Raw genomic sequence first — 15,827 nt, 5'->3', positions numbered from 1 at the left:
CTCGTGCTCACACACTAACACACATAAACTCACAACTGAGTGTAGTGACTCTGGTAACATCCCTGCAGGAGTCAAAGTAGGACTAAGGAGATCACTGAAGTTTCTCTGATTCTGGACTTTAATTCTAACCAAAAACCAAAGACCAGATCCTGAGTCCAAACAATCAGCAGTTTAACCACATTTTTAAAGACACCAACAAACTCACTTCTCTTTTTCTCTTTCCAACAGTACAATAAAAACAAAGCACATGTCGAGTGGAGCTGATGAATGAGAACAGTTCATTCAGAAAGTCTTCAGACCCCTTCACCTCCTCTACATGTTGCAGTTTTATGATCAACTCATGTTTCCCTCAGCAGTCTACACTGCTTGACAGTAGTATTCAAACACTTTACTGTAACACTTCAGCTTCCTCCATTTCTCTGGATCATCTCTGAGATGTTTCTACACTTGGACTGGAGTCCACCTGTGGTAAATCAGCTGATTGGACACACACCTGTCTATATCAGGTCTCACAGCTGACGATGCAGATCAGAGCAGAAACCATGAAGAGGAAGGAGCTGCTGCAGAGTTCAGAGACAGGATTGTGTCGAGGCTCATTGAAGGTTCAAGAGCTCAGTGGTCTCCATCATTCTGAGATAAAGGTCTGGAACAACCAGGACTCTTGTAGAGCTGGACCTGGACTAACTGAGACATCAGGGAGAAGGAGACCAGGACTGATGGTCTCTCTGAGCTCCAGAGATCCTGTGGAGATGGAAAAACTTCCAGAAGAACAACCACCACTGTAGCTCCACTGATCTGGTCTTCATGGCAGAGGGTCCAGCCGAAGCCTCTCCTCACTCACAGTTTTCTATTCTTAATGAAGACCTGGTCCAGAACTCAAGACCTCAGACTGAGCAGAAGGTTCACAAGACAAGACAACACAGGAGTGTCTAAGGGACAACTCAGTGAATGTCCTTATGGAGCCCAGTCAGAGTCCTGACCTGAACCCAGTCCAGGAGTCCAGGAATGTAGAGGTTGTGACATCAGCCCAAAGAAGACTGGAGGCTATGATCAGTGCCACAGAGCTTCAGATGAGTGAAGTGTCTGAATACTTCTGTCAGTGTGATGTTTCAGTTCCTCCTTCTTAACACATTTCAACAAGGGTCGGAACTTCTGTTTTCTCTGTGCTGTTATGGGTTCCAGTGCACATAGAACACAGAGTTCTCCGTTCTTCAGTCACGTCTTCAGATGTGGTCACAGACTGTGTCATGTTCAAGCCTTGAAGCCTGAGTGGAACCAGAACTGTGTGTGGATCAGAGGATCTCAGGTCTCTCAGAGTTTTTGTCCTCATGATATCAGTCATCTGTCTACAATCACACTGTCATGTGTGACATAGAGAGCTGAGCCGTACACACTCCACTGAGCAACACAACCAGACCTATACTTTACCTCAGAATCAACATACAAACAGGAGACACAACCACAGGCTGCAGAGTATGTGGACACTCAGACAGTGATAGGTGAAGGTACCTGACCAGGTAGAGACAGAGACCATAAACATGAACACATGTGAACATGTGAACACATTGTCAGGACCTGTAATAGAAAAGATTTCTACTGAAGTCACAGTCAGAACGACACAAAGCAGATTCACAGAGGACTGATGGAGATCTGAGGACAAACCAGTCTCTGTCCATCAGAATTTGACCTTTATATACACACACACACACACACACACACACACACACACACACACACACACACACACACACACACACACACTTGCAGAAAGCATTAGAGAGAAATTCCCTTGATGAGAAACAAAAAGTTGATGAAAAGGAAAGAAACGATGAAAGCAAAGATGTGACCATGTGTGGTTAGACTTATGAACATGTCAAGTGATTCTGCTGTGGACAGATGTCTAACATCACAACTGACATACACACACACACACACACACACACACACACACACACACACACACACACACACAGCATGTCTGTCTGTAAGTAACTTGCCCACTGTATGTGAAAAAGTGTGGACAGTGTGTGTTACGCCCTGCATTCAGTACATGTGTGTGTGTGTATGTGTGTGTGTGTGTGTGTGTGGTGTAGTGGTATGTGGAAGGCATTTTAACTCGCAGCTCTGCAGTGTCAGCCTGCTCATTTCCTGAGTCTACTGCAGAGACAAAGCAAAGTTTTCTTCTATCACTCACACACACACACACACACACACACACATACACACACACATTAAGTGTATGTGTCTGTGAGAAGCTGTGAAGTGTTTTGTCAAGCAGAGCAGACATATGGTCATGTGCAGCATGCTGTTGTGTGTTTACATTTCAGCTTGCATTAAGTCTGTAGTGAACCAGCCTATGTGTCTGTCTCTTCTCACAGACACACACCATGTCTCTACACAGAGACACACACTCACCCAGGCTCTGATACTGTGGCTGCCTCCCTCTGGTTGAAGATCCTCCCCCAGTGCTCTGTCCAACGTCTCCCAACATGGAGCCATCAATCTGGCCTTGCCTGGGCCCAGGGCTCCCCTGTCCTGGAGGTCCGGCCCCAGAGCCTGGAGGTGGGGCTGGTCCAGAGGCCTTCTCCAGTCTGGTGCCTCTCCCCTGCTGCCTAACACCAGGCCCCAGCTTGGAGGAGACTTTCTGTAGAAAGAGCTGACGTTTAGTGACGGCGTCCCAGCCGAGGGGCCCCAGCTCGGAGCTGCGCATTGAGACCATGGTGTTAGCCATTCCCCACTCAGAGTCAAAAATGTGGACTGAAGGAAGTGTGGAGGGCTGCAAAGGAGCAGAGGGGAGGAGTGAGAGTGTTCAGACAGAGGGGGAGGAAAAAAGAGAGGGAGGAGGAAAGAGAGGGAGGAGGAAAGAGAGGGAGGAGGGAATACTGGGAGTGTGCTGTAACCAACAGAGATAAAAAAAGTTTCTATTGTGTTCTATGTTCCCCTCGGGAACCCTGGCTCTGACCAAGGCAAGGTTTTTCTCTGTCCTCACCCACCCCCACCCCACCCACCTATAAACACCAGCACACATGGAGTGAGTTTGTGGACGAGGGTCTGGATCCTGTCTCAGTCTTCTCAGGGGAAAGACTGAGCTCACAGAAACTGTTCAGGGACGTGAGGGTTAAAATTTCAAGACATGTTCAGATTAAATCCCTGATGTGTTTTCACTCAAAAAGTCGACCCCACCCCCACCCATTCAGCGGAGATGAGAGACCTCATAGTCTCTGGTGTCTCTCACTCTGCTCGACCTCTCAGCTGAGCCAAGAATCTGGGCTCATGGATTAATGTAACACACCAATAACACGATCAGCTGGCAGATCAGCTGACTGAGGCTCTGTTGGTATTATTAAATGAAGCTGGATGTATGGTGAAAATTAATGCACACGTGCAACATCTTTTCAGCAGTCTTAGCTCATCTGATCTACACATGTGAATGCGTGACTCATCACATACTGAACCACCACTACTCTGCATGATCACACTGCACAGCCACCTCAGGTAAAGGACAGGAAATCACCTGGGAATTTTACCTGTTATCTTGCTGGACCTTAATCACAATTTTTAACACAGACAGTCTGGATAAAAACCAGGACCAAGACTTCGGCCTGGACCCATAACAGAAAGATTGTATTACACTTTACAATGATCACATAGTAAACAGAGGATAAATTAACTGTGATGATAGATAGAACAATACATGAAACAGAGGCTCTTATTTTGAAATGCTGCAGTCTGATTTGTATTTACACAGTTCGGTTCAGGCTGGTGATTTTATTGTTGTAGTTTGTGAGGGAAACTACAACAGACCACCAGGAGTCCAGTCCTGCATCACTGTCTGAACCAGGCTGAAGAGTGTGTGTGTGTGTGTGTGTGTGTGTGTGTGTGTGTGTGTGTGTGTGTGTGTGTGTGTGTGTGTGTCTGTACTTGCTACGTAGTAAGGACTAAAAAAAGTGTTTTACTAACAGAGTGAGGACATTTTGGGAAAGTGAGGACATTTTGGCTGGTCCTCACTTTTTGAGACACCTTCAAATCACATTTTGAGGGTTAAGAGTTGGTTTTAGAGTTATGATTAGAATTAGGTTTAGGTTAGGGTTAGGGTTATGGTTATGGTTATGGTTAGGCACTCAGTTGTGATGGTTAAGGTTAGGGTAAGGGGCTAGGGAATGCATTATGTCAATCAGTGTCCTCACAAAGGTAGAAGTACAAGTATGTGTGTGTGTGAGTGTGAGAGTGTTTTAAACACACCCTGAGCTGAGACAACCCCTGAGGCAGCCTACAGGTTTTAAACCTGTGACTGACGTACACACCAGACACACACTGTACACCTCCACCCCCTCATCTGTAACACAGTGTACAGTTTAAACATACGAAACCACAACAATACAACTCAGGGCTTCAGATACCTAAAGCTTTTTAGACAGAGGCTGATTAGTGTCAGTCTGTTGCCTAATCAGTTTTCAGTCTTGAATTATACTTTTTACTTGTTATACCTGCTTCTCAATCCAGAGCTGATTGTGGATTCTGGTCGTGACATTTTAACTGTCACCATGAGCCTGAGGCGGAGACGCTCAGGTTAAAACATGTCAATATGCTTGCAGTTCTCACCCTGCTCTGACTCCTTGGTTTCTCCTCTGTCAGGACAGCCTCTCCAGCGCCCCCCCTCAGGACCTCCACAGACTCTTCATCATACTCTTCACTTTGTGGTAATGTCTCCACACACTTGGCTGTTGCACGTTTCCCGGGCACCTCCTGGACAGCCTTCCTGGGTGGGTCCAGGGCTCCGTCCTCGGCCTCCTCAGACCCCAGAGAGCTGGTGGAAGCAGACAGTGTTTGTTTCTCTGGCTCAGCCCAGTCACTGGCTGCTGTCCTCTGATTGGTTGTGAAGCTGTTTCGTCTGATGGGTTTCAGCACCACAGCCACTTTAACTGGATCTGCTGATGATCTTTGGCCTTTAACCCCATCCCCGGCCTGAGCAGCTTTCTTCCCATTGGCTGGAGCAGGTTTGTTCTGTAGAGGAGAAACATCAAGAGTCTGACAGAAGATAGTACTGCAGTAGTACTGCTGTACTACTAAAGTATTACAGAACTTCTACAGCACTACAGCACTACAATACTATTGTACTACTATAGTACAACACTACAGTGCTACAGCGCTACAAAACTTCAGTACTACAATACTACAGTGATACAGTAATAGTGTGCTATAGAGCTACAGTACCACAGCCACACTACAGCAATACAGTACTATGGTGTTAGAGTCACACTACAGTACTACTACCTTAGTCTACAGCACTACAGTACTACAGTGCTGCAGTGCTACAGCAGTACAGTAGTAAAGCACTACATTACTACAGTCATGGTACAGCAGTACAGTACCACAGTGCAAAAGTAATACAGTACTACAGCACTATGGTACTACAGTGCTATGGTACTGCAGTACTACAGCGCTACAGTACTAAGGGATTACAGCACAGTGCTACACTATTATGGCACTACAGCACCGCAGTGCTACATTACTACAGCACTAAAGCGCTACAATGCTACAATTATACTGCACTACAGCATGTCAGTACTACAAACACTACAATATTACAGTTACTCTTCAGTACTACAGTGCTACAGTCACTCTACAGTACTACAGTACACTACAGTACAACAAGTACCTGGCTGGGAGTCTTAGGAGGTGTCGTGGTGGACCTTGACCTGACTTTAGCCTTTACATTCTTCAGGTCTGCTTTAGAAACTCTCTTTGCCTCCAGTGGTTTGGGGCTGGTGGCGGTTGGTTTGGCCTTTGCTACTCTGGCAGGTGGACTGGTGTGAGGCTGGGGGGGTCTGAAGCCCACTGCACATCTCTCAGCTCCCTCAGGTGATGTGATGTCCTCAGACTGTGCTGCTGGTTTGGTCGAAGATAATAATGAATGAATGTTTTCACTAAGGTCCTCAACAGCAGATGGAGGTTCTGTGTGGCTGTCCACAGGTAGATCCAAAGGACCATCAACCTCGGGCTGCTCTAACACCAGCTTGGACCCCTCCAACACAGGCTCTGGCCCCTCTAACACCTGCTCTGGCCCCTCTAACACTAGCTCTGCCCCCACTAACAAATGCTTGGGCCCCTCTAACACCTGCTCTGGCCCCTCTAACACTAGCTCTGCCCCCACTAACAAATGCTTGGGCCCTTCTAACACCAGCTCTGACCCGTCTAACACCGGTTCTGGCCACTCATCATCAGCCACAGGTCCCTCTTTCTGGAGCTCTGTCATCGCAGCAGAGGCTCCTGGGATCACGAGGCCGATGCTGGACTGACTGGCTGAGCTGGTGGGGGTCATGCTGCTTTTGCAGACTCCCATGTCAGAGCTCACAGACAGAAACTCTCCATCATCATCATCAGCAGGGATCTCTGTTGCATCTGAGTCTGGAGTGGAGGAGCCGTGACTTCTTCTACTTCCCCTGCTGAGGTCATCGTCGTTGGCACAGCAATCCTGACTGTTTGTCGTCAGGGCCAGAGTCAGGTTGTCGTTATCGGTCCAGGTGTCTTGATATTCCCCGCTGTTGGCGTCCATGTACACAGACACTGAGTTGTCATTGGACTCTGACAGCTCCTTTGCCCTATGTATCTTTACTACTGAGATGTCATCAGTGTCCTCAGCTCCGCTGTCCCTTGGGTCCCACACGCCGTCTGTTAGTTTGTCCATTTTGGTCACCACTGTCGTCATCAGGGTGACCTCAAACATGTCACAGTCCAGCGGGCTGTCAGTCCGGCCCCCACTGAGGCTGCTCAGACTCCGCAGTGACTCAGGAGACAACTCCCCCAGACAGGAAGAGGAGGAGGACGAGGAAGAGGAAATGGAGAAAGCGTTCCCGTTGTGGTCTCCTGCACTGTGAAGATGGAGCCTCATGCTGGATTCAGCTGTCCCCCTGACAGGTGGGGTCTCACTGGGCTCAGAGACACTCATGTCTGGTCCAGGAAGGTAGATAGAGACCAATAAGCAGTGCTTTAATCCTCTTTATTTCCTTTGTACTGACATTTAATACTATGATCATCCTCCATCGGGCTCTGGATCTGGATCTGGATCTCTACATCTGTCTTCATGATGTCGTCAGTGAGTCATGGAGCTGCGGTCCATCCTCATCACACTGCACATAAACCTTCTCCTGAAGAGCTGGAGCTCATCATGTCCTGATCAGGTCCCTAACACTGATCCTCACGTCTTATTCCCCATCTTCAAGACTCTGCTGAAGAAAACACCTGAAATACACAAGAAATTTTATGTTTTAAGTTGGAGGTTTGATGAAACATCAGAATAACTGAATCCATCACATCAATGGAATCAGTGTGAGGTCTCTTTAAACAGCTGTTTCTTGTCAAACATGGTCAACATCAACAATACTGAAGGAAAATCCAGAGTCCTTCTACACTGTGGTCACTGAGAAGAAGCGGCTGAGAACATCACACTGTTCATTATGTTCCACGTTAATTTAAGACACAAACATGAAGATAGAAAGTAACTTATAAAACTCATTTAACAACATTATCATTTTGCAGAGCCCAGAGTCTGTGATGGTAAAGTGCAACAACGCCCTCTGCAGGCTAAGTTGGTTACTGACCACAATTACAACACTGAAAACACATTTACCGACGAACAGAGTCAGAGGAGCCTGAGACTCCACATCCAGATGAAACCCATTCAAAATTGAAACTGACTCTGTTAATGATTTAGTGTCAGTGAAGCAGCTCCATTAAAGTTCCTGATGTGACAGTGACGACAGTGTTTGAATTTAAACTTCCTCCAGACATGTTTGAAAACCCCCTGCTATGATATATATCCAGTTTAACATGTTTTCATATAAAAATTGGTCTGAAGCTCATCTACTCTGATTGTCTGATTGAGAAACCTTGATCAGGCCTTGTACCCCGCCCACCACCTGCTTGCTCCAGCTCTCCTGGTGAAAGAGCAGAGAGTATCAAGATGGTTAGAGGAGGAAACATCAGAGAGACTCAGACACATGTTGGAGCCTCTGTCGGATCCAGACTCAGATAAGGAGTCTGTTGAGACCAGGATCAGAGACTAGCAGACGTATCAGAACATTTAGCGTAGTTAGCATCGTTTATTTGTTTATGTTGTTTGTTAGCCTGTAACTGGCAGTGGCTGACACAGTGTTAGTGGTTGTGCTAATGCTAACTCTGGCTCTCTGTACTGACAAGGTTCCAGATTTATTTAGCCCCACCCCTCTTCCCCCCAAATGTTGATAGGATTGGTTCCTTAGGTTATTTGACATATGAATCCCTACCTGAATCTGTTTTTTATGAGACTGTCATTGGTTCACTGTGTGTCCTGGGTCCTGTGTGTGTGTGTGTGTGTGTGTGTGTGTGTGTGTATGTGGGTCAGGGACAGACAGAAGAGAGAAGCAGCTATATAAAGGCAATCAGATCCAGGACACAGCTCCATCTCAGTTCTCCAGTAATGACAGTAGGGCCCTGGAGGCTCAGAGACTCACTCAGCTGGAGGAACAGGAAACCATGACCTCATCTGAATCTGTGTTTTTAGACAGGTAGAGTTACCTGACACAGACTACTGTCCACACACAGAGGCCACATCAAACATTTATAACCGTCTTATCACTCTCAGGTGAGCCTTGTCAGTCCCCTCGTTGAATGGCTCTCTGGTCAGTGCAGTTAGTAAACATAAACATGAGTGTGATTTTAGGGAAATATGAAGAAACTAAAACCTTTCAGGTGACTTGTGATGTGAGGGGCCAGTGTGTGATGAAACAACATCACACACTGGCCCCTCACATCACTGGTCCAGGACCATGACAGTCAGACTCTCCTCCTGATGAGGACTCATGTGGTGGTGGTTCTCATGTTCTCTCTTGTGACTGTGGAACATGAACTTAATGATCCATCAAGCTTCCTGGAGAGACACTGTCCCACATTAGAGTCAGGCAGACTGGGCAGCCCCCCTCTCACATCAAGCCTCTAAAACTGAACTGACTGGACCCTGGTCGGCCCCCCATCCTCCAAACATTTCATCCACTCCTGTTAGAATCAGTTGCACCGTCAGGCCCTGGGGCCCACTGTGTGAATAGCAGGGCTAATCCACAGTGTTGGGACTCTGCTATGCATGAAGACACGCTTGTCAAGCAGCTTACACCCAGAGCTGGATGAAGAGGAAGAGGAAGAGGAGGAGATGAAGATGAGGAGAGTGACAGGAGTGAAGACGAAATTAAAGAGGCACTGTTCAACAATTACAACAGGATCAGTCAAACCAGAGCAGCTCCTCATGAGGACTGAACCAGGTCACAGTGGATCCACATCAGACTGTCGTGGTATGTAAAGATTCAGAAACACCCCAGTGATGAAAACACAATTTTTTACAGGAAAGAGTCATGAACAGTGAGAATATAAACAAAGTGTGATAGGACGAGTCCAGTGAGTTCATCACAGCAGACACAGTGTTTTACTGTAACATCAGCAGCACAGAGACACTGAGGAGTAACACCTGTCTATGTCTTCTGTTATTATACAGTTTATTTTATTATTATTATCATACATATTCTGTGATTTATCCAACCCTCACCATGGGTGAGGTGTACAGCTTGTGTGTGTGTGTGTGTGTGTGTGTGTGTGTGTGTGTGTGTGTGTGCGCGTGTGTGTGTGTGTGTGTGTGGGTGTGTGTGTGTGTGTGTGTGTGTGCCTGTGCCAGTCACAGCTGATACTCTGGGAGCTGTGTGTGGCCTCTAACAGTCCCCCTCATTGTTTTCAGTTGACTTGGAACCCGAAGGTTCAGGACAACAGGAGTCCTGCTTCCTGGAGAACCAGAGTCTAAGTCAAAACATCAAATACACAACAGTGACTTCTCAACTTGAACACTTTAGTTTACCAGATTATTTTTGAGTCTCTTTGCATGGTGGTTAACTAACCAGAGACTTGCAAACTAATGAACAACTCATACTTTCTTTGTTGCAGGACACAGCAGATGACAAAGTTTAGTGAAGAGGAGCAATAACAGCATAACAGTGACTCTGTTGACAGTTAAAGAGCCTCTGATGAAGATCAGGTGTTTCACCTTGTTAATGTCCATACGATGTTTTTATATAATAAAGACATATGATAAGTCAAATAATCAGCAAACACCATGACTAAGTATTTCCACCTTGAACTGCAGTGAAACAATGATAGTCACATAAAAACAGGCTCAAAAAACCAGGGATTCATACGTCATATGACCAAAGTAACCAATCCTGTCAATTTGTGGGGAGGGGGGCAGGGCTAAATAAACCTGAAACCTTATCAGTACAGAGAGGCAGAGTTAGCATTTTAGCAATTTTTATGTGAAAACATGTTAAATTAAATATGAATCATAGCAGAGGATTTTTACAGAGTTTAAAACATATCTGGAGGAAGTTTAAATTCAAACACTGTCATCACTGCCGCATATGAACCATGTGAAGGAAATTCAGTATTTTACACCTGAGTGTGTGACTTTACTGTTGATCAGTTGTGTTGTTCTCAAAGTTCAGTAACAGTTTTCTCCAGTCTGATGAGGTCAACCACCAACATGTTCAGTATGCGACACTGACTTCAGGATAAACCTATGAAACACAACACTGTGTTAGAATCAAAACCAGTGCTTCCTGCCTGTTTGTGGCCCCTTATAAGAACTCGTGTGTAGTTGGGGCCCCTTAGGTCAAATATTTAACAAAAAGACAAATATTAATATAGAAAACTGTATGAAACTGTGTTTATCATCTTCATCATCTCAGACTCCTCAGATTTATCTGGTGACTCTTCAGAGGGGCCCAGCCCCCAGGAGCCAATGGATTGAAGTACCTGTCTTTATATAAAGAAGTTAACCTGGCTCCACATCTGATGATGGATGTGTACTGAATGTTGCACTGTCAACATCTCTTACTGTAAAGCTCTGAAAGCCCCACAACCTGCAGGCTTTTGAACATATACGCGAACAGAGAATAATCTGAACAGGTGAACAAACTCACAGTAAGCACGAAAAGGTGCAGTCAGTGTGTCATAAATGTTAAATGTTAAAGAACACACACATTCACACAAGTGTGTTCACACACAGTGAAGATTAATTTACAGTTCAGATCTTCGTCAAATCTTATGGTCCCTCATTTTCAGTTTTTTAAAACACTTCCATTCAGTCATTTTCTGAAGAGGAGTGTTGGTGGTGGTTCAGTCCTGGATCAAGACTGACAGGCACTGACACTGGCTCAGGTGAGACACTGCCGCTGTCTGTCTACAACATCAGCACCAGCCAATCAGGCTTCAGAGTCATACACCTGACAGCACCAGAGCTACACACTTGAGACACAGCTGCCAACAGCACACAGGTGGTTTCACAGTCTCAGTCAGACTGTGTTCAGGTGAGTTAGGATGAATCAGCTGATGACAGATTTAAAGGATCCACTTTGACGAACTGCTGGACTCAATCAGCTGGTGAATTCATGATGTAAGAGAAGTCAGGCTCACACAGCCAATCAGGAGCTTCTGTCCACAGCATCTCATTACAAAATCACAGGGCTGCTAACGCAGTCGTGTATGGAAGATACTGAGGACAACCCCAGTGGTTGCCATGGGAATAATCAAACTGCTTAGTCATTGTAGAGGAGATAAAGTGACTGTGTGTGACTTCATAACCAGCTGGTATCAAGTTTTTCCCACCTCTAGTCATTGCAGAGGTGTGTGTGTGTGTGTGTGTGTGTGTGTGTGTGTGTGTGTGTGTTTGCTGGTGAGAGCATATGTGTACATTTGTGTGTGTGCATCTGGAATTCATTCAATGACTTGACATAAACACTGCAGAGGTACTGCAGGCAGGAACAGAGCTGGTTGGCTGGCTGCCAGTCCAATCAGGACTGGTCCTGAGGTTAACTATCACAGTGTGGACTGACCTGTTACATAACTATCACCTTCCTAACAGCTCAATACTTGGATACATCACAATGGATGAATAAAAGGCCAATTATTTATCACCAAAATACAAATGACCAAAAAAATGATTGTAGATAGAGAGGAAAACAGTGGACTACTGCATCACTGATAAAACATGTTATGTTGTCATGTCATCTATTATGTCATGTTATATTATATGTAATGTTGTATATTATGTTATGTTGTATGTTACATGTTATGTTGTATATTCTGTCACATTATGTTGTATGTTATGTTATGTTGTATGTTATGGTGGTGTATTACAGTTCAGCAGTATCAGTCCTGTTCTTGAAATAGCTGTCAGTAGAGCCTGATACAGAAGCAGATCACGTGATCTGTCCCTACATGGTCAGAAATGTTCACAGTCTAAGCTGTACACTGCTTTTACTGCATGAACCACAACTCCTGAAACAATGATGCACTGGAGGACTTACTCAACACCCACAGGCACGTCCAGGAAGAATTTCATAGGTTTTCAGACAGTTTTTCAGTGTATAGATGTAACCGTCAGAGCAGAGCCTCTGAGGGACCTGTTAGATGTATCTGCTCTGAACCACTGTGATCCTGTTTATACTCTGAGAACAGCGATGCCTCATCACTAGACAGTTATGTCATCCTCAATAATAACATTACTACAGTACCTCAACACCTCTTTTCATGTTGGGCTCATACGTCTTAACACTTTGAATGGCTGCCTATTGGTTTCTTTAATCCTGAGATAACTTCAACATTAAAATGCATTGTAAAAACACATGTAGTTTGCTACATGGTTGTTTTAGGTCTTGACCTATCTGCAGACCAGCATTAATGTGGATTGGACTGAATACATATCATATCTGTGTGGTAATGCACATTTACGTCCTGCCACATTCAGCTCAGTGGAACAAAGCTTTGACTCTCTGTACATTATGAACGGGTTCAGTTACAACATCTGGAAACCATCAGACCTCAATCTTCACAGACCACAGAGCAAAGACCACATCAGTGGTCTGTATCTTCAGTTTGGCCTCAGGACCATCAACTTCTGAGTGCGTTGGTCCAAATCACAACAACTGTTTTCTCTTATAACGAAGTGTAGAAGACTGAAAGTTCAGCTCCCTCTGAAACAAGTCTACACCGACACTCAGACGACAGGACCTGACCAGGTATGCATTTCTACAGTTAACAACAATTATAATGAGACTACTGACTGTCTGGAAGTGATCTCTCCCACAACACACACGCATGAAAAAGAAAACACACATGGTCATGATGTCATATGTTAGTGGTGGCACAGCAATAACTTACTCTTCTGTTTCCTCTCAGGCTGCACAGACACAAAAACATCCAGCAGAAGATCCTGGAGGCTCCTGCAGCTCAGACTGGAGCTGTGTGTCCTCACACTCCTCCTTACACACTCCTCCTCACACACACTCTGCCTGCACTACACGCTCATGCCTCCTATCTTATCCCATCACTGTGTGTGAGAGACTGCAGGCTGTGAGGGGAGGAGACAAGGGGAGGGGGGGAGGGAGAGAGGGAAGGAGGGAGAGATACACCTCCCTCTTTGGTTCTGAAACACGAGCATGCTGCTGAGTGCTGCAGTGTGTGTGTGTGTGTGATACAGACCTAGTGCAAACTGCTGTTTCTGGCACAGAACTATGGCAAGAGGGAAAAGACATTCCTGAACTACCACACAGACACACACACACACACACACACACACACACACACACACAAACAAAACACAGAATTTAACTGAACAGCAGTAACATTTGTAATTCATTATCCATGTTGCTTTCGCCACTGGTAGTTGAGGCTGATTAGACCCAGTCAGAGCGACCATGGGTGTCTACATCATCGTTTCCAAAGGTCTCTGTTTCTGTCCGTCCAGACTATAACACAACTCTGGGGTTTTAGACCAAAACGGGTCCTGGGCTAAGGACTCTGGAGGAGAGGAGGAAACATAGAACAAGAGATGGGGCAAACCAATAGCTGAGTGGTTAGGGTGCATACCACATGAGCGCAAATGCTTTTTGCACACCCAACTCTTTCCTGCATATCATTCCCCCTCTCTCTGCCTCTTTCCTGTCACTCTCCACTGTCCTATCAAATAAAGGCACAAAAGCAGGATGTGTGCATTTCTCTGTGGACTGAGGCTTTGATACTTTCACAGTATTAATATAGTACCTAGACCTGCTTTATAATCAGAAAACACATGGATCTTTGCTTTTAGGCTATATGGAACTTTAAATGGGAAATGAGTCACCACTTCTCTAGTAAAAGTGATGGGTGGTTGTTCGTCACTCCAGCCTCCATCAGTGAGTTCTGGGACAGTCCAGGGTGGAAAATAAACTGATATTGATTCATCTGGTTTTATGGGCTGATGAAGTCCTGTTGGAAATTGCTTTGCTGACGTCACTGTGTTTAGTAAAATAAGAACGACCAACAAAAATACTCGATACAAACTCACACAACAATAAGATCGTTAAACTACAGTGCTGCCTTTGTGCACATTACACAGCCAAACTGGGGGTCAGTGCTCTGATGACATCACTCACACCGAGAGCCAGTAGCATCACTCCACTGTCTCCATCACAGCTGTTTCAGCAAGTTCCAGTAAAACCAGTGAGGCAGAGAGAGGTTGAACATCTGAGCAGGTTCTGTCTCTATCTGACAACAGTAACAGCTCCATCACCTCCATCATCTACATCACCTCAGCTCAACCTCCATTACCTCCATCACATTCGCTCCACACACTACAACATTAAATGAGCACACAGTTGAATGGACACCTGAACATTATAACCCTACATGAAGGAGGATTTATTACAGGACTGTTGTATTAGGCGACATCAGTTGCATCTAGGTGTTCCTAATAAACTGACAACTGAGTCTATATTACTAATTTTCAGTTGTATCAGCAAAGAGCCTTACTGGAATTGACTGGCTGCTGTTCTCTCCTGGGAACTGATTCACCTGCAGCCTGAAGATGCTCTTTAATATATTCTTATCATATATTATTGCTATTATTACTACAAAACAACATATTTACATAAGAACAAACTTTTTAAAGACTGGTTCATGCTGAACATGTCCTCTGTGAATGAAACATCTCCACTGACCTGAACCATGTGACTTTGGCTTGAGGCCCAGCACCAGTCACACATCAGACACATCTCGTCAGTGCTAACAAGCTCTGTAATAACAGGAACTATAATCTGATTAACTTCTGATCTTAAAAAGGCCCTTAATGCTCCACGGGCTGCAGCTCACATGGTCGCATTGGGCTAAACTTTAAGCTTTTGAAACATGTCAATTCTCAGAGGACAACATGTGTAGACCAGCGCACACATTTTATTTCTCAGATTAGGCCAAGACCCTTTGACTGCTTCACTTTATGGACACTTCATGGTGCCAGAATGGTTGGTATTGTGTTTTTAAATATTTGCAAATTTATTAAAGTGACAGAGTCGGAGAGGATCTGACAGGAAGACTGAGACAAACTGACCAGAACCAGGTCCAGAATCTACAGAGACTCAACAAGACTGAAGCTGGAACTCCTGCTAAAGGGGGTCCTACAAAAAACTGGATTAATGTCTGAAGACAGAGAGATTGTAATTTTTTTATGAATTTGCAAAAACCTCTACAAACACGTTTTCACATTCATCATGAACTATTGATTGATGGGCAAACATTTGATCTATTTTAAATTAATTTAAAATTAAATTTATAACGAGATAAAGTGAAGGGTCCTGAGTCCTTTCATCATCACTTACATGTGCTGTGTCTTCTGATACTGGACAGTGATTAGTTCATAGATGGTGTGTGTTACGTGTCGTCAGTCAGTGGTTAGTCTGGAGAAACATGATTCATTTCATTCACACTGTGTTGATATTATT

General features: G+C 45.0%; 1 protein-coding gene across 3 annotated transcripts in view; it reads right to left on the bottom strand.

Moving 5' to 3' along the window:
• LOC139637152 (microtubule-associated tumor suppressor 1 homolog) overlaps nucleotides 1-15,827 on the bottom strand; it is a 44,901-nt gene that overhangs the window by 24,583 nt on the left and 4,491 nt on the right. The window contains exons 2-5 of one of the 3 annotated variants that reach the window (XM_071505731.1): nucleotides 6,182-7,242; nucleotides 5,660-6,055; nucleotides 4,603-5,004; nucleotides 2,416-2,644 (exon numbers count right to left, since the gene is read on the bottom strand). In XM_071505731.1, coding sequence (XP_071361832.1) covers nucleotides 2,416-2,644; nucleotides 4,603-5,004; nucleotides 5,660-6,055; nucleotides 6,182-6,949 — 1,795 coding nt within the window. In that variant the 5' untranslated portion in view covers nucleotides 6,950-7,242. Of the gene's footprint in view, nucleotides 1-2,415; nucleotides 2,645-4,602; nucleotides 5,005-5,659; nucleotides 7,243-13,233; nucleotides 13,384-15,827 lie in introns of those variants that run through there. The other 2 variants (XM_071505730.1, XM_071505729.1) reach the window with 2 other exon arrangements.

Source organism: Trachinotus anak, unplaced genomic scaffold (genome assembly GCF_046630095.1).
Source record: "Trachinotus anak isolate AG129_WGS33_773 ecotype Australia unplaced genomic scaffold, CSIRO_AGI_Tana_v1 ptg000019l, whole genome shotgun sequence".
Lineage (NCBI taxonomy): Eukaryota > Metazoa > Chordata > Actinopteri > Carangiformes > Carangidae > Trachinotus > Trachinotus anak.
This window is presented reverse-complemented; position numbering and strand designations above follow the sequence as displayed.